We start from the raw sequence: 22,830 nt of genomic DNA, 5'->3' as shown, positions 1-22,830 counted from the left end.
TTGCCAACCTCCATCCCCCTCGAGTCCTCCCCTGGGCCTGGGTGGACCCTGCCTGGGTAATCATTCCCTGCTATATTTAAAAGCCACAATGTGTTTGGAGGGGACTTAATTTCGGGATTGCGGGCGGCTGCGTCTCCCGAGGACAAGAGGGAAGCCTGTGCCGAGCTCTTGCCTGCTGTGCCGAGCTCTTGCCTGCTGTCGGGACTTCAGGGCTACCAACTCGGGGGAATCCAGGTCAGGACGAGTCGCCTCCTTGCAGCAGCCGTCTGCTCCGATGCTCTAGGTTCCAGGCTCAACGGTTGGGTTGGTGGCTTTCGGGTAGGGCTTGCATCCGCATTCTATCTCCCGGGGCTCTCTGAACGCTAGGTCCGTGCTTGGTGTCCCAGGCCCGCCGAGAAGCGCTGTGGAAAACTCCCCTCCGCGCGCGAGGCTAAATATGCGCGGCTTGTCATTTGGTGTAGCTGTCTCCCAGCTGATAGGGTGACGTCGAGTTTGGAGGCTTGGAGATTGGCTTTTTGATTTGGCTCCTTGCGGAGGCTTAATGGGCAAAGCTCTAGGCTCGCCCAGAAACCAGCCCCTACGCTCGTCCCCTCTGTGCGCGGCGAGGCCGAGACGTCTCCGGTGGTGACAGCGGGCGAGGCTGAGCCGCGCGCTCCCAGCCCGGGGAAAGCCCGGGCGACGCGGCAGCCAGCCCCCGCCGGGGTCCCTCGGAGCCGCCAGGGCGCGCCGCGTTGCTCTCCGTCCCGCCCCTCCCGCAGGGATCCCCAGGCGACAGCGACCGGGACTCCGGGCCTTGCCTGAGCCACTCAGGCAGTCCCTGCTTCTTGGCTGGGTGCCGAGGGTCCGTACAACCCGCCCTGCTCCCTGGCCCCAGCGATCGAGCTCCAGATGCGCTGCCTGGTAGCCCCCTGACAGCTGCTAGCCCACGAGCTCCGGCCGGCAGCCGCGGCGGACTGTCATGCCCTGGACGCCGCTGCAGCCGGCCCGCAGCCCGCGGGGGCGATGAGCCGCTGCGGCCGGTGAGGAGCCGGGCGGCGCGGGCATCGTGCACCTTCCTAGCCCGCCTTACTTGCCCATTGAGCTCTGGAAGCTAAGGGGAATCGGTGAGTAATGGGATAAGCCCACAATCCCCAAGCCCCGGAGGACGGCAGAGGCAGGGGATGCCTGCCGAGATCCCGAGATCCCAAGCCTGATATGCTCACGAGAGGGTCCCTGGTGGAGAAGAATCATAAGTTATTTCTCAAGATCATTCGCATGCGGTGCCTTGCGGCGGGTTTAGTGCCAGAAAAAGTGGGGGAGGGTGGCCGGGAAAGTGTATGTTGTATATGCGGTGTTGGGGGAGAATCTGGGAGGGTGTCTAAGCTAGGGTGCTGGGGGTGCCGTGAGAGATGCCTGTGAGCCATAGTACTGGAAACAGTCCTGCTTTGGGGTTGATGACTTAGGGGCGGGGTAGCTCAAAGAGGAAGCTGCATGGCCCTGTGTGTGTGTGTGTGTGTGTGTGTGTGTGTGTGTGTGTGTGTGTGTGTGTGTGTGTCTGTGCATGTGTGTCACGCCGGTGAGCTCCTGGGCTGAGTGCCCACCTGGTTCTGAGGCTAGGAAGGGGACCGCGTTATTCCCTTGGCGCGCGCGCGCATGCGCGCGATAACACACACACACACACACACACACACACACACACACACACACACACACACACGAACTCACGCGCACACGCACGCACGCGCGTACCTCAATGTTGGGACTCCATCGCTGCTGGCCCATAACCGCAGCCCCAGTGCACTCCCTTCCCTCCAGCCCTGGAGGGCTCTTGGGCCAAAGGGTACCCCGTAGTCTGAGAGATCTAGGGCTGCGTGGAGAACTGTGAAAGTGTATAACTAAGCTCCCCTTTTTCCTTCAACACACACACATACACACACACACACACACACACACACACACACACACACACACACACACACACACACACACACACTACACACGCAGGAGCCCTCATTTTAAGGCCAGGCTGCTTCTGCAGGCCCTAGCTGACCTGCCCTGAGGACCCAAGCCACACTGGGGCAGAGGATGAAAATGATTTGCTAGAGGGTTTTCAGTGAAGGAGGTAGTTTTTCTTTTTCATTCGTTGTGTTTTATTTTTAACCGGGAAAGGGGGGGGGGCATAAAACAAATGCCTTTAATGCAGTGCTGTAAATTTCCTCACTCACTGCTTGCCTCCTATCCGCTCCCTCTCTTTCTCTTTCTCTTTTGGCAATTAACAAACAAACAAACATCTGAACGCTTGGTGTTAAGGTTTTCCAGGCAGAAAGATTGAAATTGGGTGCAATTTATCAGAAATGTAGGCTGCAGCTGGGCACCAGGTGCCCAGCTCCTGGGTGGTCAAGAAACCACCAAAGGGAGGGCTGGGGGAACACATAATGGGAACACATCCGGTTCGTCTGGTAGGGTACCAAAAGGGAAGCCTGCAGGCCTCCAGCGACCCGGTGACTCGCAGCAGCTCCTGTGATTAATCTTCCACAGCTGTTGTGCCCCATCCACTTGAGCTGTGCTCTTGTTTACCTCAGGGTTTTCAAATATAGCGGCTGCGCCATGCTCTTCCTGAAATGGGGAGGGTGGGGGTGGCAGAGTGGGGTGGCGAGAGTGGGGGGGAAGTTCACTAAGTACAGGCCAGTGACCTCCCATCTTCCCACCCTGCTGGCAGACTCTGGCTGGCTGATCTAACTTTGGGAGGAAGCTGCCTTGTTGTGTTGGTGATTGGATGGGACTGGTTGGTCACCCTGGTCTCTTTAAATAAATGAACTGTGTGTGTGTGTGTGTGTGTGTGTGTGTGTGTGTGTGTGTGTGTGTGTGTGTGTGTGTGTGTGTGTATCTGCAGAACTGGGACTTGATCACAGAGGTTCTTTCTTTACTTGAAGACAGGAAGACTATGGTGCAAGTCCCCCTACATGGAATGTTTATTGTTCTTCTAGATTTCCTTATTTCATACACCCATAATCTGAACCCCCAACTTTGAAGTGATCTAAGATGCAGCTGAATTTTACTGGTGTGACTGAGCAATGGGGGAGGGTATGCAGGGAGCGGGGAGGAACACAGCTCTGGACCTGGACCATGAGCTCCAGGAAGAGAAGAAAGAAGGTTTGCCTTTATCCACACTGTATCCCCAGGGCCTATCCCTGTGTCCAGCAGAGAGCAGGCACTTGGCAATTGTTTGGTTAAACAATGGAATCGGAGGAGGCACGTGTTGCATCTTCCCCTCTCTGGGCATCTTCTACTCCCAGTAGAAGAAGGGAGAAGGGAGAGTTTTCGAACTGTTTTTGCTGCTGTTGGCTTTGTTCTGCTTGAAAAAAAAAACCAAGCCAGGCCTGGCAGCAAAGGTCTGTAATCTCAGCAGGAGGATTATAAATCCAAAGCCTGTCTGGGCAATCTGTGAGATCCCATCACTGACAACGACAACAACAGCAGCAGCAGCAGCAGCAGCAGCAACTTGGTGTTTGGGGGAGGGGCAGAAAGACAAGGTTGTATGTAGCTCAATGGTGAAGGACCTGATTAGAGTGTTTATTTAATCTGTAGTACTATAAAAATAAAATCCCTTCACACTGGGCCCCTCAGTGAGCTGACAGCCAGATTCACTTACCCCAGACCTCTTCTATTCCTGTTTGGAACAATTTGTGTATGTTTTGTGTGCACGCGTGCGTGCATGTGTGCGGGTGTGAGTGTGCGTGTGTGTATGTAATCTCGGGTCACAGTGGTGGATATTGTCCATAGGCAATAATGTGGCATTGTTTCCCACCCTGTGTGGTATATCCATTGCCCTCAATCAGGATTTGGAAGACGCTACCATCTTGATTTCCCTTCACATGGCTACATTTGATGAGTAGAGATGGGTAACTCCCCTCACTCAAGCACTTGTTTTACCTAGAGGGTGAAATATTTTCTCCAAAAGAGAAAGCCTTTACTTCTTTTCTCGGGGAGACATTTATTGAACAAGCAAGCAACCAGTAAGCACCTACTCTGCCAGACAAGAGCTGGGTACAGAGGCAGGCAAAATGAAACGGTTCCTTTCCTCATAAACATACATCCTCCCAGGTACAACCAAGCAGTGAATAGGCAATTAGTGTATAAAGTGATTTCTGCCCCATGAGGGGCTATGGCAGATCAGTGGAAGTAAATAGAAATGATCACCTCTCCTCGGGGTCTTGGGGCTCGGGGAACAGCTAAACCAGAAAGGAAGTATGGGTTCAGGTTAGTTTTGCTGAAAGCAGGGAGAAGAGAGAGAAACAGGGTCAAGCTGTGAAGGGCTTGCACTCCATGCTAAGGAATTGCATGGCATTTTTCCAGTGAGGCATTAGGAAGGTGTTAACTCCAGAAGTAAAGGATCAAATTGTTGTTTTATACAATATGCAGAAACTGGCTGACGCTGGGATGTAGAGCCAATGGGAAATCTCTATAGATCCCCAAGTAGGCTGGTGGAGAAAGGGACTCCTCTGTTCTCATTTGAAAACTCGAGTGCTCTTAGACATTTGGTTATGAGCCTAGTCCGTAGTGGCTGAGCCATCTCTCCAGCCCTACCATGTTCTTTCAATGAAGGCGGTCCACTGCTTTTCTTTAATGAGGTTGGTTTATGTTTGACTGTTCATTTGTTCAAGTGTCTTGAATAGACATTCTAAACCCAGCCCTGGGCAGAGAAGCCCAGAAGGAAGAAATGGCTGGAGATGTATAAGACACACTTCCTGAGCACAAACCCAGAACTATGAGAGTTGGGGGAGGCCTTTGAGGATATAAAAGGTCCCCCAGAAGGAGCCTGGGAGAATGAGAAGGACTTACGTTTATATTAAGTCTGTAGAGACTTTGGAACAAGACTTCTAGATTTAAAAATTCACGTGTATGAAGATAGATTTCTTTAAAGAACTGTATGGCGAGTGGATAAATCTAATTGCAGGATCCTAGATACTTGGCTAGTGTCCAGGGTCACACCTACTAAGAAAACCATTTTATTCTATCTTATACATAGTATGGGACAGGCCAAGGAGAGACTTGACACTTTGATTGACAATTAAAATGGCCCTGGGTGCACAAAAGTGCCAGGTCATGTAAGGACTGGGTCCAGAAGTAGGGCTAGAAGCTAATCCTACCCTAGCTTCCAGGTGGTACCTTCTAAATCCTTTGAGAGGAAAGAGCCTCAGCTCCTCTTTCTACCTTGTCACTACTCTCAGGACCAGGAAACCCCACCCCCCACCCCACCATCTCTTTTCCTGATAGCAGCCACTCTCTTCCTAAACTGGACTCCTTCTCTTATCTGGAATATCTTGTTCCTTTAACACAGAATCCTGTCTCTCCACAAATCCCTGTCTAAACAGAGTGCCGCCTGACCCCTTTCCCCTCCCTACCACCCTCTTATCTTACCTTTATTAAATGATTGTAACTGTAGTGTGATCATTGGTCTATCTCCTTATCTCTCAATTGCTCATCACCTCCCACCTTTCTCCACTGTCTAGGACCTCTCACACGCCACATTATAGTGAACATTTGTTCTCCTCACACCATACTCTCCTCCATCAGACAGCATGGACTATTAGCTCCTTAGAAATGTCCTGGCTGGACTTCTGGTGGGCTGAGCTCTCCTCTGGTCTCTCATCCACTTCCCCTCAAAGAATCTATCCCCTTCCCAGTTTTCCTTTTCTCCATCATTTCTGGGCAGTCTTTCCTGGTGGTCAGGATGTTCCTAGAGCATGTGCCTTTAGCTCCCTGTACCTATGCCTTATTACCAGCTCATTGTGCATTGCCTACAACAGGATGCCCATCAGCTTTAGGACTTGAAAATACTCAATGAACCTTAGCTGATCTTCCTCAGTGCGTAGTCCTGAGTTGCCTTCTCTTACAATAATTTAGGGCTTTCTCAAGATAACTGGCAGTGCTCTAGGCCCCCAAATACTCCAGCCATCCTGTTTCAACCTTAACACTTCTTCCCCCTGGAAGAAGGGGACACATTAAAAACTATGCAAACTATTAAGAAGCTGTTACAAACAATGCCTTGGGGCCTTCATTAAGCTCCGCCCACACTACCCACATGGCCATACTCCCTTGCTAGTCAGGCAGGAAGAACCCCCTCGTGCCTGTTCCTTTTTGCTCCTTAGAAGGAACTTAGGAGAGGAGAGTGAACTTAAAGGGAATCACGAAGCGAATTAAGATAGCGAGCACAGTCAAAGGCAGCAACTAGAAGTTGCTCCTTGTGATGGGAGGCCCACACACACCACTGGGGTTGACTGTATGAAGGAAGCCCCCAACGATATCTCAGAGAAATGACCCTGACTGCTTGCCAGACTCCATTCGTTTCTCATTTAGGCAATGATAGGACTGAATCCCATATTTCAACAGTTTGAAACTTCAGCTGAATGAAATGGCATTAAAATGAACCAAGCTTCAGGAGAATAGGCTGAAGAAGACTTGTATGAAGGACTGTGTGTTCCAGCCTCCCTGTGCCACTCAGCCATAAGTCAGAAGGATGTCAGCACCCTCTCCATGAGTAACGTCAACACTAGAGTCTAGAGGTGGACGCTCTGAAACAGCCAAGGTCAGGAAGAAAAGAGACATCTCGGTGTTTCTCACATGTCTATCCTCTACCCCAATGTCCTTTCAGTTCAGGCATTGCTTTTTCTTGGCCCTTCCTCATCTAACATACTCCTTCAGGCCTGGTACAAGGAGACTTATGTACTTAGAGAAGGAAGGTCTGGTTTTGGCTCCATACTTACTGGTGTAGAAACCTTGGCAGCTGACGAGATGGTTCAAGGGAGAAGGGAGGAGGCCTTTGTAAACTCTTGGCACATCAACTGGCTAAATCTTTGTTGAATAAATGATGCAGTATAAATATTGGTTGTCTTTATCATATACTCTGGAAGGGGGTGCAAGAAGAAGGCTTGAGTTGAGAGAGGGAACTGTGGTGATTTAGATTATGCTCCAAAACCACATGGTTCTCCTAGTGCTTTTGGAGGGGGCATTAGCTGTCTCCTCTCAGTATACATGGTTTCTGAATCACTTAATCCTATAGTCAGTATTCATTAATTCATTCATTCAATAAATACTTACTGAGCCCGCCTTACGCCAGACTGAAGCACTGTGCTGAGTGGAGAGGGCACATTCCTTGCCCAGATAGAATTTTTTATTCCCTAAGTCAACAAACAAATCAAGAAAACGAACAATGTGTTCAGCAAGTGATCTGTGCTATGAAAGATGTTGTGGATTGTTGTTTGTATTTTCTGTTCCCTTAAGAGGGTTGTACAGACTCAGGTGAAGTCACGTGAGATCTTAATTGGCCGGAGAAGGCTAAAGCCTGTGATTGAACAGTGGAAGGAAAAGTTTTATAGAAAAAGAGGAAGGAAACGAGAGGGGGTTGGGGAGGGAGATGGAGGATGGGAGAAGACAGAAGAAGAAGATGGGCTGGGGCCACATGGCCTGAAGCTAGAGATTTTACATATGAGCAATAGAGTAATGTAGGGTACATTTGTCCCATCTAGATGTGTAGATTGTATTTATATCAATTGCATTTTGCGTTCTTCGTGCAGGCATTTTGGGCTTGGAGATTTATCGCTGTAAATCTGGTTGTTCTATTACAAGTCTCTAGTGCTATCATTTTACGGGACTAAGGGGATCTGAGCGAGCCGGTAGTTGGCTTTCTGTAGGCCAACCACAGCAGGCGGATGGCCAGGGAAGTGTGAGTGGCTAGGCAGCAGGCTGGCCTCAGGAAATAGGGAAAGACAGCCGCTTAGGGCTGGCTGATGGAGGTGGGCGAAACTGTCTGTGCCTAGCTGGACTTAGCGTGGATCGGTTTTTAAAACTACACACGACAGAAAGATATGGAACATGATATAAGAGAGTCCAGGAGAAGGGCCACCCTCAGATAGGACGAACGGGGAGAGCCTGGCAAAGAAGGTGGCATCTGAGACCTGAGTGAAATGAAAAAAAGTGACATTTGTGGCTATGTCCATAGTTAGATCCATAGTTAGCTTTTGCTAGAAATATTAGATAACCTTATCTTAGTGGAGCTTAAAGCCTATCAATAGGAGGTAAAGTTGGACAATTCATAATTAGAAGAGGAAAAGAATTTCCAGAAGAGCAGGAATTCAAGGAACGACGTGATCTCAGCAGTAGATATTTTTAAAAGACATTTTTGGTTGGTTTGGGTAGCAGTAGCCTGTAATCCCAGCACCAGGAGACTAAAACAAGATAGTAAATTCAAGGCCAGTGTGGGCTACACAGTAAGTCCCTGTCTCAGGAAAAAAAAAATCATCTTGTTTTTGTGGAACAAAGATGGTAAGGGGTGGGACATGACTGGCAGCTGTTGCACTGTTGCAGTAGGCAAGGCAAGGTACGTAGTTCTCATTGGGTAGAGGTTAGAGTGTGACACATGTTTGTACCCAGTATATCGTGAGAACGTATGCAGGCAGTATGATCTCTAAAGAACCTTCAAGTTTGATGGCACACAACGAATACCCAGCAGATACCAAAACCACTACCACCCACTACCCATGAACCAATAACCAGATTAAGCTTTCTTGTCCTCAAACTTGGCTTTGAGTTAGTTAACCTTAACATTTTGTACTTTAAAAAAATTCCTCCCAGCACTACTTCCCAGGAGGGACACATTCCATAAATTTAGTTCCTTCTGAATGAACTACATTCTTATTTTTGACAGACAGAGGGTGTCCAACCCCACCCCTTCTCTGATGTCCCTAATCAGTGTTTTTAAGTCCCTGGACCTTTTGCTTGATTTAGATACTATCCTTGTGTACACTTCTCTTAGCTTGGTGAGGATGGGGACAGGCACTCCCTCATCTGTGTCTCTCCAAGGTTTATCATATCTGGGTTACTGAATCAACAAACAGCCCTTCACCTCCTTTAGACCAAAGAGAACACTTGTGCCTTGGTTCAATTCCAAGGACTGCCTGCCCTCTTCCTGGAGAGCTGAGAACTCCTGTTGGTCTTACTTGTCCAGTGCTCCATGAAGTCCTAAGTTCAGTAGGGGTGTATGACTTGGATGTCTTTGTGCTGATTCCTCCAATTTCCATCTCTTTGAGCCTGGATCTCTGAGCCAGATGGAGCATTGGAGGGCCAGTGTTGATGGCGAAGATGCTGTGTGCGATGATCGTCCTGCGACTCCTCATTCCTTTCTTTCCCTGTCACCTTGATGGCACTGTTCTCCAGATTAGACTGATTCTACTTAAGTGTCTCTGAAGCCTATGTCTTCCTCAGCATCTGGTTCTCTTCCCTCTCCTGCCTAGTGCCGAAAGAGCCTACGCTGGCCCTGATTTTGTCTGTCCATGGAGTTTCCATGCTGCTAGCACTGCAGACTGCTTGTCTAAAAGAAAACACTAATCCTATCTCTTCTCTGATTAAAAAACTTTCAGCCTATATTGCTTCTCCTATTCTCCAAGTGATGCCCAAATTCTTTGACCAGGCATTCATGAATTATAGAGATACCCCACCTACTTCCACAGTTTTCAGATGTCCTCTTCTACAACACATTGTCTGCCTTTCCCTAAATGCAAAGTGCTTATTCAAGTGTCCTTCTAGCATGGGCTTCCTGCTACCCATGTTGTCAGTACATTTGCTTTCACATAGCTATACCCCATTCAGTTTTCAAATCATAGATACAATGTTAGCTGGATCATAGAACTGGTTCCAATGATCCCATGCCATTTTAACCCTTTTTTCAAATTTTCTTGACACATGATTGTATGGACTCCCAAGTATAGTACTTGCTTTGTCCTAATTATTCAGCTTTCTGTCACTTTGCTCCAATGCAATGTGTGCTTCTCAAGAAGGATTATATTTTTGTTCATATTACTCAAATTTGGAAATCTTCGCTCACAGCCTCCCTGACAGATGGTTCTCCAACCTCCAGTTGAACATTGCCAAGGGTTGGGGAAATCTTTGGATATGATTCTTACTAAGTCTTTTTTGCATATCCATTCAGTAAATCTATACTAAACATCTACTCCATGCTAGACACTAATTTAGGCAATGAGGATACAGAAATCTCATAGAAAAATCCCTAAGCCCTCTTAGAACTTACTTTTCTAATTTTTAGTTTGTGGGTGGGGAAAAATAAATTTAGAACAAAGGTTTAATCTTCTCACAATAAGCCAGCCTGTGTCACACAACTAAGCTGCATACAAGCATGAGTTTGTGAGTGACCGAATAAACCAAAAGATCACAGAAGGGAGAGATGACCTGTGTTCTTACCTCCAAAAGGAAACAACTAGAAATACATTTGCTGTAAACAAGTGAACAGCATCCCTTTCCTGTGAAGATAAGAGAATTCTATTTTTATGTATTTTCAGTAAAAGTATAAAATGACATGTTTAGAGAGAGCAGCAAAGAGAAAATATCCTTATGTAGATGGAGAATACTGTCCTTATCAAATCATGAAAGCAAACAGTAGTCCTTGAAGGTCAGATGCTTGCCTACTATATAGCAAGACTTAATTGTAATTACTTGTAGATCAAGTGGAAGTTCTCCTGGTCCAAGAAAATCCTTAATGGTTGAAATCTCTGAGATATGTATATTTTTCTTTATTAAGATTTTCTTATGAAAAACTTTTTTGAAGACATTTCTTCTGATTTTCTTACTTAAGACTCTCAGACTTAGCAATATCGCAAAGATCAATGGAAGAACTTTATAAAAACACAAATACTTAGGCTCGACTACTAGGAAGCCTAAACTTAGAGCTGAGGTTGAATCTATATTTCTACACTTTTCAGGGTTCAAGTTATTCTGAAGCACAGACATCTCTAGAATGTAGACTAGGAGGACTATGGGGAAATGTAGATTCATATACAGGAAAGCAAACTTAACCTATGCAGAGGCCCTACTCCTCCCAGGTCTTCAGAATGTTCCTGGCATTGATGATGGCCCAGATTATCTGGATTTTAGTAAATTATAATGTATCTTTGTGTCATGGAATTTTATAGTGACAAAGGATGTAAAAATTCAACATCTCAGCCACTATTAGTAGATTTTCATTAAGAACAAGATGGATAGATCACTCAGTAATTAATAGCACTATTTTTGTAGAGGATCTGGTTTCCAGCACCTATGTGGCAGCTCAGAATTGTCTGTAATTCCAGTAACAAGGAATCTGATGCCCAGTTCTGGCCTTCACAGGTACTTCTTGTGGGTAATACACATACACACACACATGTAGACAAAATACTCATACGTGCAAAAAATAAACACCATTTTAAAAAGAAAAGTTAAGCAACAAAATCGTCTCTGAGTTCTAATTCCTCATGGAACTTCCAGAAAAGTCTAGACATTGTGCCCGTACACAGATAATCTCAAGACAGTGTAAACATGGTTCTGTGCTAATCAAAGTCTTAACAAAACGAATAAGTCATTTTTAAAGCAGAAGAGGAGTACATCATTAGGGGACACTTCCCAGAAGAAGTAGAGTGTCTTGAGACCCAGGCTGGTACACTATTCCACCATCCTCTCATTCCCTGGAGCTTAGAAACAGACTCTACATTTGGCATACTGAGTCTAAAGGCTCACACGTGACACTCGCTTGGCTAATGGATCTCTTGTGAGTTATCAAATCACTAAGCCCCTGTATCTTCAGTTCTAAAACACAGAATGATGCCCTTCTCATTGTGTGAGGTGTTAAATAGATGATACAAAGGTTGCTAGCACAATGCCAGGCATCGAATGTTCTTAATGTATGCATGTGATCACTTTTTTATTGTCCCTTTAAAGTTCATGATTCATACACAGTATGAGGAGACAGAAGCTCTGCTCTGTCCATGGACTTTCTTTTCTAGTGTGTGTGGTTTCCTGGAAGATTGTCTGCAGGGTCCCATAACATCACCATACATGTGAGGTGCCATTTAAATGTGAGAAGGTCAAGAGAAGGCGAAAGATGACATTTTCATGAGATTGGAGAAGGAAGAACCATGAACTATTGCTCCCTGTGTTGCTGTGAGGTTATCCACATTGTTTTAAAGCTCTACCGTACTTCAGATATTTCCCATGTTTCCACCAGACAGCCACCTACCTGTGTGTTCAGAGCAGAACAGGAAAGAGTATTCATGATTTCCCAGGTTATGGTTATAATTAATTATTCTTATCTCTGTTTATCTCCATCCTTCATCAGAAGGTTTGATGTGAATTATACTCATTTATGGCTGTGCCCCAACTACTAGCACAGTGTCTGGGCCTAAATCGACAAAGAACAGTTGCTTACAAATGAAGACTCACCTTGACCTTGTCTTGACCATCTGTTCCTACCACCATCCCTTGGCTTAGTCTTTAACCACAGTTCTCTTTGGGAGTCTAAACTCCAAGCCTGGCTCTTCTACTGCTGTGGGCTGATCTCACTTAAATGTGTACCTTCCCAGTGATTAAAGCATCCTTGAGCTAGATAACTATAAAAGCTGTCAGACCCAACCTGAGCTTTATAGATGATTTAGGTATTGCCCTGAGAGAACCATGGGTCTCCCATTCACTGAGATACAACTAGGAATCATCTTGCATTGTGCTTTCAAATCCAAGGCTTTCCATTTTTGCATACCTCGGGGCATGTGGAACCTCCAGGTTTGTGGAATCATCCAGAAAGACTCATTTTGTTCTATCTGGGTTCTTGCTCAAAGGATCCCCCAAAGCTGGGACCCACTATTATGTGTTGCAGAAGCAGACGTCCAAAATCCAGATGCCTATGTTTCTCCTTAGTAACTGTGATCTTGCTCAAATTACTTAGCTTTTCTGAGCTCTAATGGGCCATCTGCAAAATGGAACTGAAAGAGCCTTCTTCCCTGGGAAGATGAGGAGAAATAATAGTGCAGGGAAAGCATTGTGTATCCCTATGTTTCCCTCCATGGACCCAGGTTCTATTGTGTCAGCCAGGCCATCTAAACATTAGAAGACATATCTGTCTGTCATACCCTTTAGACAGAGTAGGGAGTGAGTGGCTGCATTTCTCACTGTGTCTTGCTTGGAGACAAGGACTCTACTCAAATGCTGCCCCTCCCCCAAGGTGGGCAGAGAAAACACAGGACACGTTGCAATGTGCCTGCACCCAGATGCCATGTCACAGCAAGTGCAGGCCGGCTACATCTATAACTTTAATGTAAATTGGCTGTGACGCCTGTGCAGGGGCCCAGATTTAGAAGCAGAGCAGGATGGCTCTACCGAGGCTGGTGATAGGCCCTAAGCTCTGTTCCCATTGGAGAACGTGGAGGGCGTAGCAGGAGGGAGAATTGTTCAGTCTGGCCTGGCGGCATTGTTTTATTAATGATCTGGATGGGCAGAGGAACAGTGATTTTAATTAAATTTGCCATTGATATTAAAAGATGTCAGGAACCACTGCTGAGGACAGAGACACCTTGCAGAAGGCCCTGGGAGTTGTGGGGCAGCACATTAGGAAAATAAGCCAGGAAACAGACAGGAGGTCATGGGCTGGGCCGGGACATGAGGGAGCAGAATGGGGGCAGAGGGTCGCTCTGTGTTGAATAGAACATAGTTTCTTTTTCATTCGTGTCTGCTCAGGCCCAGGATGTATTGTGTATAACCCTTCTCCTACAGGCATCCTAAGATTTGGGGAAAATGGATTTTTTAAAAATACAAATCGGGGGGGGGGGTTGGGGATTTAGCTCAGCAGTAGAGCGCTTGCCTAGCAAGCGCAAGGCCCTGGGTTCGGTCCTCAGCTCCAAAAAAAAAGAAAAAAAATACAAATCGGACCACATCATTCTCCTGTGTAAAATCCCATCGTTGGTTTTCCTTATCTTAGGATAGAAACCTATTTTCTCGGCCTTCGGTAGAAACCCTGTGGAGAATGTGCTCTCTCCTGCCATTGGCTTCGTCTGTCTCCTCTTCCCCACACTGTATTCCTTGTAATCCAAGGCACACGGTGGTCTTCCTCAAACCTCTGTATCTTTGCCTAGACCTTTCTCTCTAACCAAAATGCCCTTCCTACTTGCTTTTCTTCTTCTTCTTTTAAAGCTCGAAGACCTATTTCAGGGATCGTCTCCTTCAGAGCCGCCTCCCTGAATCCCAAGCTGGCTCAGCACCTCCCTGAGTATCCACGGCATTCTGTCCTCACCCTACATTTCGTAGAAAAGCTGACTATGTTCACGTCTTTCCACTCCTACTCAAGTGTACCTTTGTGGGCAAACACTGTCTCAGTTTTCATTTTACCCACTGGCATGTAGTGGCAAATCGCAGGCTTTTGTCAATATTTGCCAAGCTGAGTGACGAGAGGAAGAGTATTTGGGTGGGTGTGAGGAACAGGCAGCCAGCATAGCCCTGTAAGCCTGGGGACTCGGAAGCTCTGTCAAATGGTTAGTGTCTTCTATGTGGGAACAGTGACACAGCCACATTGCTCCTGGGTTCATACCAGACTGGAAGCAGACTGGTGCCACCAATGTTCCCATCTACCATTTACCAAACTCGGTCATTTTCATAAAACCGAGCAGTCAAAACGGTACATTTTATTCCATTTCCCTGTGTGTTTTGGCCATATTCTTGATTTCTTTTTTTGCCTTACACTTTGAGTAAATAATTTAAAAAAGACCCACTTTTCTCAAAAAAAAATAAATAAAAATAAAAGTATCACTAACTCTATAGGGTTCTTATAAATATTAAAGGTAGCACGATATATGCAGTAAGTACTTTAAATAGCAATTACTGTTAATTTATTTTTCAAGTTGAGTCCTATTCCCGAGTCTGGGTTTTTAAGAGGACAAGGAGATAGCTTCGCAGGTTAGAATCTGTCTCAGTTTGTGTTTGGGTCTAGGCCAATGGCATTAAAATAAACAGATGCTTGCCTTGGCCATTGCAGTGGTCCTCTGACAATCTCACAATCTCACAGCCACAGTCTATTTCCTGGTGGGACCAGAAAGGACTAGTAGGCTCTCCAAGTATTTTCCATCTTGGACTCCAAACACTGGACTTCAATAGCTGTTTACTAGCCGGTTCCCTTGCTCTCTTTTCCTTTTGTTCTTGCCTCTGGTACATTTTCTCAAGGAACCATCCTCTTGTTCTGGCCCAGGGACCGTGTGCTTATTCCTCATGAAAACCCTGCACCACAGTGTGTCTACAGGGCCCTCGAGTTTCTGGCTGCATTCTAAGAATAAGTAAGAGCTCTTGCCTTTGCCCTATTGATCAGGGACAACCACTGTGATGCCCATGTCCTCTCTCACTTGGGGATGCCACCTTCTGTCACTGTGGGCTATGGATTCAAAAACTGCTTCAGCTCCATCTCCTCCTTCATGGGGATGAGAATCCACTAAGTCAGGAGTTTTGAAAGTAGAGGCTAAGATCCTCCTTTGTCCACATTCCCGAGGCTGAATGAGTGTCAGACTTGTGACTGGGATCTCTGGGCACAACAACCATTTTTAACCTTGAATTGTGATGCCGAACCTCACTGTTCCCCATGGTCCTTCATGACTCCTTTATCCCCTGAGTTATGTCTAAGGCAGAGGACTAAGCCACTGTTCTGAGGACCTGTTTCTGGACTAGTATGAGCCAGGCTACTGTCCTGGGCAGTATAAAGGGGAGTTAATCCATAGTTCCTTGGAAGGAAGACCTTTGTAGTTAATACTATGCACTGGATACTGAGCGTGAGTTTTAGAATTTTAAAGAGAACCCATCCAACCTCTAAAGTCGAGTAATGATTTGTCTATGAGATCTTTATATATTCCCAAAGAAATTAGCTATAATTTAGATCATAAAATAGTTTTTGAAGAAGGCTGATTGATCTCTCAGGAAGCTTTTTTGATAGCTACATTTTATTCATTTCAAAAGCACACATTTACTGAACACTGCCAACCTCTATTTAGGATTCCACAGTTAATAGGAGAGACCCAACCCCTGTTCTTACGTCATCTCAGCTTAACGGATAAGACATAATTCATCTAAATAATAAAAAAGAAACATAAAATTTCAAAGTATCTAAAAATGTCATAGAGGGAAAGAATCCAATGAGAGTAAATAACAGGAAAAAAAGCCCACCCGGTTTTATCAATGAGAGGAAGTTATTGTTTGTTTCGGAAAGTGACAGTTGATACAGGGCATCGTTGTGATTGGAAAGCACAAAGAAGAAACTCTCCTTTCAAGTATGAATAATGGCATGGGCAGAAGTTCTGAGGCAGACGCTAGCTTGTCTAATCAGGGTGAAATGAAGGAAGGGCATTGTTAAAATGTAGTGAGAGAGTGACAGGGGATGAACTGGGGAGATAATGAAAGAGGTGGCTCCTGTGAAGGTTGGCTGGTCACAGCAGTGAGATTTATACAAAGAGCAAGAAGAAAGCCATGAAAGAGCTTCACTAGGGGAGTGGCATGCTTAGATCTGTTTGTTTGTTGTTGTTTGGTTGGGAGGTTTTTTTTGCTTGTTTATTTATTTATTTATTTATTTATTTATTATTCTTATTACTATGTTTGACTGGGAATATTGCTCAGTGGTAGAGTACTTGTCTAGCATGTGTGGGGTCCTAAGTTTGAATCCCAGACTCCCTATATCACTACAGCTGAGCAAGGAAAGCAGAATTGAGGTTTAGTTTCAGGCAAGAGTTGAAGTGGGGCGTCTAGCTGGAAGGCTACTTACTGTGCAGGTCCATGGGATAAGGAGCAGTAGAGGTTTGGACCATGATGGCTATGGTTAAGATTGGGAAGAACGTTTATAGGACTTAGTTTGAACTGACTGCAGAGCAGGACAGAGAGGAATGTTTGCATGTGCGGTATCTCTCACAAATAACTGGTAGATAGGGGGCGGGCCGGCGTGGGGAGTGCTGTTTTCAGAAATGAGAACCAGTGAAAAAGCACAGCCAATGGGGACAATTGGGACCTTGAAACCTTTAAGGTACTGCACAAACAGAAGTCTGTGGTCCTACATTACTAGTTACACTCCATAAGATTCTAAGGAAGGGAAGGTGGTGGCTTGCTTATATATATATTTAAAAACAAGTTCACTTGGTTGTTTTCTGAGTGAGCCAGTAAGTGAAAGGTCATATAGCCTCAAATGATCAGAAGCCTCAACTGAAAATACCGAGTCTCCTTTTGGTCTCTTGCATGCATAGTCACCACTCAGTGCTTGGAGTCCGACCAATGAAGCTGTAATTTATTCCCAGATTCACCTCACCTTTAAAAAACTGTATATGAGACCCATTCCTGGGTTTTATTTGTAACAATTTCTACTGCTGGCCCCTTCCATGTTTTCATGTGGAGTTCAGTGGCTGAATGATCGCCATACTCATAGCCCGTTCTAAATAGGTTTAACAGGTGGAGAATCCGAAAGGCACAGTGGACAGTGTCTGAGGCACCCATTGCAACATTCACTGTGAAATGAATTTTATTATTCTTTTTACAGGAAGCCTCAGAACTCCTGGCTGCCTCCAGAAGTTTCGTATTTGAGGAAGGAGCTTTCACCCACAAGAGCTCAATCACACCCAGAGCAAGGTGTGCTATACCAGGGACCAGCCCATGAATCACATGCTCAATTCAGCACACATACTTGCAGACCTGAGTTGTGCAAGGTTCTTGAGTATGAACACAGGGCAAGAAAGACCGAAATTTCTAGCAATAGTGTAAATAAGAAGGAAGATGGGGAATCAGCCTCTTCTTTAAGTTGATTCTAGGGACAAGTGGAGCTACAACTCAGGACTAGGAGGTATCACTTGAATTTCTATCCCTAGTCTTGCCAGCTATTTCAAACCATTCTTCAACTGAATCTCCACCAGATGGTTTTTGAGGACAGAGAAGCTATTTGTGTCTCCCATTGACATCTATTTTCCAAGTGAGAGACGGCCCCATATGTCAGTGCCATATGTCAATCGAGGTGATCCATCCATTTGTGTTGGTGGGAACCTGCCAGTTGTTGCCCCTATTTTTTTCTCATGCCTTTTCCTGCCTCTCTGATTTTTCTCTAGGTCTCAGGCCTGTCGGGAAGACCATTGGTGCTGTGGTGGGGCCAGAGCCTAAGTCTTGTGTATGGCGTGGTTACGGCTGCAGCCTCTCACCTCTGCCTTCCTCCATTTCGGGCTGGTTACTTTTGTGCTCTTCCTGAATGGTCTTCGAGCAGAGGCTGGTGACTTGAGGGATGTGCCCAGTGCAGGACAGAACAATGAGTCCTGTTCAGGGTCATCAGACTGCAAGGAGGGTGTCATCTTGCCAATCTGGTATCCAGAGAACCCTTCCCTTGGGGACAAGATTGCAAGGGTCATTGTCTATTTTGTGGCCCTGATATACATGTTTCTTGGAGTGTCTATCATTGCTGACCGATTCATGGCATCTATTGAAGTTATTACCTCCCAAGAGAGGGAGGTGACAATCAAGAAGCCCAATGGAGAGACCAGCACAACTACAATTCGGGTATGGAATGAAACTGTCTCCAACCTGACCCTGATGGCCCTAGGCTCTTCTGCTCCGGAGATTCTCCTGTCTTTAATTGAGGTGTGTGGTCACGGGTTCATTGCTGGTGATTTGGGACCGTCTACCATTGTCGGCAGTGCAGCCTTCAACATGTTCATCATCATTGGCATCTGTGTCTATGTGATCCCAGATGGGGAGACTCGCAAGATCAAGCACCTTCGAGTCTTCTTTGTCACGGCTGCTTGGAGCGTCTTTGCCTATATTTGGCTCTACATGATCCTGGCAGTCTTCTCTCCTGGTGTGGTCCAGGTTTGGGAAGGCCTCCTTACTCTCTTCTTCTTTCCAGTGTGTGTCCTGCTGGCTTGGGTGGCAGATAAGCGACTGCTCTTCTACAAATACATGCACAAAAGATACCGCACAGATAAACACCGAGGAATTATCATTGAGACAGAGGGTGAACACCCTAAGGGCATTGAGATGGATGGGAAAATGATGAATTCTCACTTCCTGGATGGGAACCTTATACCCTTGGAAGGAAAGGAGGTAGATGAATCTCGCAGGGAAATGATCCGAATTCTTAAGGATCTGAAGCAAAAACACCCAGAAAAAGACTTAGATCAGCTGGTGGAGATGGCCAATTACTATGCTCTTTCCCACCAACAGAAGAGCCGTGCTTTCTACCGCATCCAAGCCACCCGGATGATGACTGGTGCAGGCAATATACTTAAGAAACATGCAGCAGAGCAAGCCAAGAAGACCGCCAGCATGAGTGAGGTGCATACTGATGAGCCTGAGGACTTTGCCTCGAAGGTCTTTTTTGACCCATGCTCTTACCAGTGCCTGGAGAACTGTGGAGCTGTCCTCCTGACTGTGGTGAGGAAAGGGGGAGATATATCCAAGACTATGTACGTGGACTACAAAACAGAGGACGGCTCTGCCAATGCAGGGGCTGACTATGAGTTCACAGAAGGCACTGTGGTTCTGAAGCCAGGAGAGACCCAGAAGGAGTTCTCCGTGGGCATCATCGATGATGACATTTTTGAAGAGGATGAACACTTCTTCGTGAGACTGAGCAATGTCCGTGTAGAAGAGGAGCAGCTGGAAGAGGGGATGACCCCCGCCATCCTCAATAGTCTTCCTTTGCCACGGGCTGTCCTGGCTTCCCCTTGTGTGGCCACAGTAACCATCTTGGATGATGACCATGCAGGAATTTTCACTTTTGAATGTGATACCATTCATGTCAGTGAAAGTATTGGTGTTATGGAAGTCAAGGTTTTGAGGACATCGGGTGCCCGGGGCACAGTCATCGTCCCTTTTAGGACAGTAGAAGGAACAGCCAAGGGTGGTGGTGAGGACTTTGAAGATACTTATGGGGAGCTGGAGTTTAAGAATGATGAAACGGTGTAAGTAACTTTTCTGTATTTCGTTCCTCCATAGCCCATCTTGCGTCATCTCTTTCTGTGCTTTAGCACTACCCCTACAGTGCCCCCTTGTATTTGCTTTCATCAGAGCTAGGAGGGATCAGCAGACACTCCTGGACAGGTCCTGCTTCCAAGCCCTCCTTCAGTTGTCTCTTTCTAAATTGCGTCTGGATGCTTTGTTCAGATCTAAGGACACAGAGGTTTTTTGTCCATTGAAATTCAAGTTGATGGACAAGAAAGGTGTGAGGTGTCAGAAGGTTTTGTAAGATCTTGAAGAATGCTTGTAACTGAACAAGAGCCGGGAAATACACAGACTTCTCCTTCACCCCTCTTCCATACCAAAGGTTATGAGTTTGGAAACTTACTATTCCAGGACGATAATAGTCTGGTCATCATAATCTTAAGAAAACAATTGGCACTGCCTTATTTCCCCTCAGTACCACATTAAAGTTATGTCGTGTAGCCAGATTCCAGACACTACTCTTTCCATTTAGAGATTGGAAAAATTGATTGAGACTTGGCAATGTCATTTATTGCATATACTATTTTGTGGAACTAGGCTTGTCTAATCTGAATGAGGCAAATCAATATGACCAGAGTACTGGAAGTGTCATAGAGAAGGAGAACCCTGAGGACCACTGTCTTTTGCCTCTTGGCTTGAGAATAAGCTCCAACTTTTGGCTATGCAATGAGGGAGATTTGTGGGAGAAAATACATCTTCTGTTTCACAGTTTAGAGCTGCTCTGAATTATTTCACCACTCGTTGCTCCATTCAGCCCATCAGACCCCGAGAGACTGTGCTTCAGTCGTCCCTCCTCACTGACCCTTCTTACAGATGGGCATTCTGTCCTCAGCTTGTATAGGTAGCATGGTGGGGGTGGGCTAAGAATAGCTTACTTAGCTTATAGTAGGGTCAACTTTTCAAGGAAGCTTAAGAGGATGACAATGAAAAAGGGACCCATCTTGGGATTCCTGCTGTTCTATAGGCAGGAGATGATGTAAAGAAGGAAAGGGGAGATGAAAACTGTTTCATGAACCTGTAGCTTCTACTTCTAGGGCACTGAATCATTCATAAAACAGAAGGGAAGGAACTCCTGGAAAGAGGGATTGGGGAACGTCTATAGGTCCCAGGAAAAGTGCTATTGAAGCACTTCTTGGGTCCAGCCAAGGGACAGAACTCTAAAAGTCTTGTTTCAGCTGGGAACAGCTGGATGGCCTAAGGGATTCTGTTGTTGTCTCTTCTGACTTTGGACTTAGTAACTCTGAAAGGAAACCCTCTCATATAAAGAGTAAAAATAACAATACTTTTCTTGCCTGGAGGCAGGGTGAGATTCTTTTCTGCTCTAAAATCTTCCAAACCCAAGTGTAGGCATTGCGTGTGGGTCATACTCTCACTTACCAAAAGAATAGGATTGGGGAGACTGACTCCTGAAGGGGAAAAGCTATCGACAAACTGATTTGTTAGAACACTGTTTAATCATTTTTTTTCTGGGAAGGATAATCATTTGTGAGCATAACTAAGAACGCATGCCTTCCAGAGAATACTAGGAGAAGTAATCATGCATATAGATAAAGCAGCGCTCTCACTGGGAAGATGAACTTAGTAAAATTTCACACATGTTTATGGTGATATTGGCATATGAGTGTTTATTTTCAGGCATTAGATGATGTCAAGTCCACACAATCTCCTGTAATTGGCTAGATTTGGGGAAATTCCCATTCAATATTTACCTTCCAGTGTCATGAAAAGTTAGCTTAGATGAGGTAAAAAATCGGTCCCCATTTTCTTTATTTTCTTAATGATCTATTATTAAGGACCTACCAGGGTCTCTATGACTATACATTCTCAAAATTCTCTCTCTCTCTCTCTCTCTCTCTCTCTCTCTCTGTGTGTGTGTGTGTGTGTGTGTGTGTGTGTGTGTGTGTGTGTGTGTGTACATGCATTTGGCAAGCAACTTTATGTTTGCATCTATCCCTTGACACCACTGTTTGACTTCAGTATGGTATGGTCCTTTACTGAAAGCCCACAGCCTGTTAGTCTGACCCACGGTACTTTAAACTGTATACAACCAGAGGCAACAGTATATGTAATGGAAGAACCATGGACTCTGAATACTTCTGATCAGAAGTCTAACTTCTCTGCTGACTTTACCACATGAGTAAGGAAAAACTTCTTACCTATGATGTAATCTACCCGCTAGTAAAATAGGAGTAATAGCTTTTGTACAGGACTTACTGTGATGACTGGAGATGTTCCGGGTTCATGATGTGTGCAGTACACAGGGTTGGTAGCTGTAGTATTTTCAGGAGACATAATGAGGAGATCAGGTTACTTAGATCTCTGCGTGACTGTAATTACTGAGAGCATGCTAGTTTCCAGTCAGTGCAAAGAGTCCTCACCTGAAATATTAGAGTTGGATAGGGCCTTCTGCCTTCTAGAATACTTGTTTGTTAAGCATTATTATTGGAAGTACACATCAGGGTAGAGCATTTCCCATAAACCCATGCTGCTGCTGATCTCCAACTTACAGGTAAAGTATATGAAGGTCCTGACCAAACCACAAAAGCAACTCTTCGAATAACTTGCTTAATTGAGTCAAGAACGGATATTTTCCTATTTCAGCTTTCAAACCCAACATAGCAACAACTCAGTTCCTAACAAGGCTTTCTAATTGCAAAGCCATTCTGGGAACTGAGTTTGACCCTTTTAGGTACTTGGACAGGAGCTGACAGATCTTAGGAAGAATTGTTTGCCCAGAACATATTAAGCCTGGTGATATTGGACCTGTTGTGTTGACTGCAGTCATGCAGCTACTACCAAGTTACATGCTCTATCAGGAAGACGGGAACTGGAGAGATGATCTCATGAGTAAGCATGCTTGCCGGGCCAGCATGAGGATCTGAGTTTGAATACCTAGAACACAGGAGATGAATGTACAGTGTGAGCATCTGTAATCCCAGGACTCCTGAATCCCTGGGCAGGGCAGCTAGCCTGACATACACAGTCGAAAAACAATAGAGAGATTCTGTCTCAGACAAGGTAGAAGATGATGACTGA

At 45.7% G+C, this 22,830-nt stretch overlaps 1 protein-coding gene across 15 annotated transcripts in view; it reads left to right on the top strand.

The window, feature by feature from the left end:
- Window positions 1-581: 581 nt before the first annotated feature.
- Window positions 582-22,830, top strand: part of Slc8a3 (solute carrier family 8 member A3) — a 133,266-nt gene continuing 111,017 nt past the window's right edge. For 8 of the 15 annotated variants that reach the window (XM_087552153.1, XM_087552151.1, XM_087552149.1 and 5 more), the window contains exons 1-3: window positions 582-1,103; window positions 17,351-17,439; window positions 17,910-19,754. In XM_087552153.1, the coding sequence (XP_087408279.1) occupies window positions 17,971-19,754 (1,784 nt within the window). In that variant the 5' untranslated portion in view covers window positions 582-1,103; window positions 17,351-17,439; window positions 17,910-17,970. 15 annotated transcript variants of the gene reach the window in all.

This window comes from Rattus norvegicus, chromosome 6, assembly GCF_021556685.1.
Source record: "Rattus norvegicus strain SHRSP/BbbUtx chromosome 6, alternate assembly SHRSP_T2T, whole genome shotgun sequence".
Taxonomy (NCBI): domain Eukaryota; kingdom Metazoa; phylum Chordata; class Mammalia; order Rodentia; family Muridae; genus Rattus; species Rattus norvegicus.
Note: the sequence above shows the minus strand (reverse complement) of the source record. Positions and strands in the feature narration are given on the sequence as shown.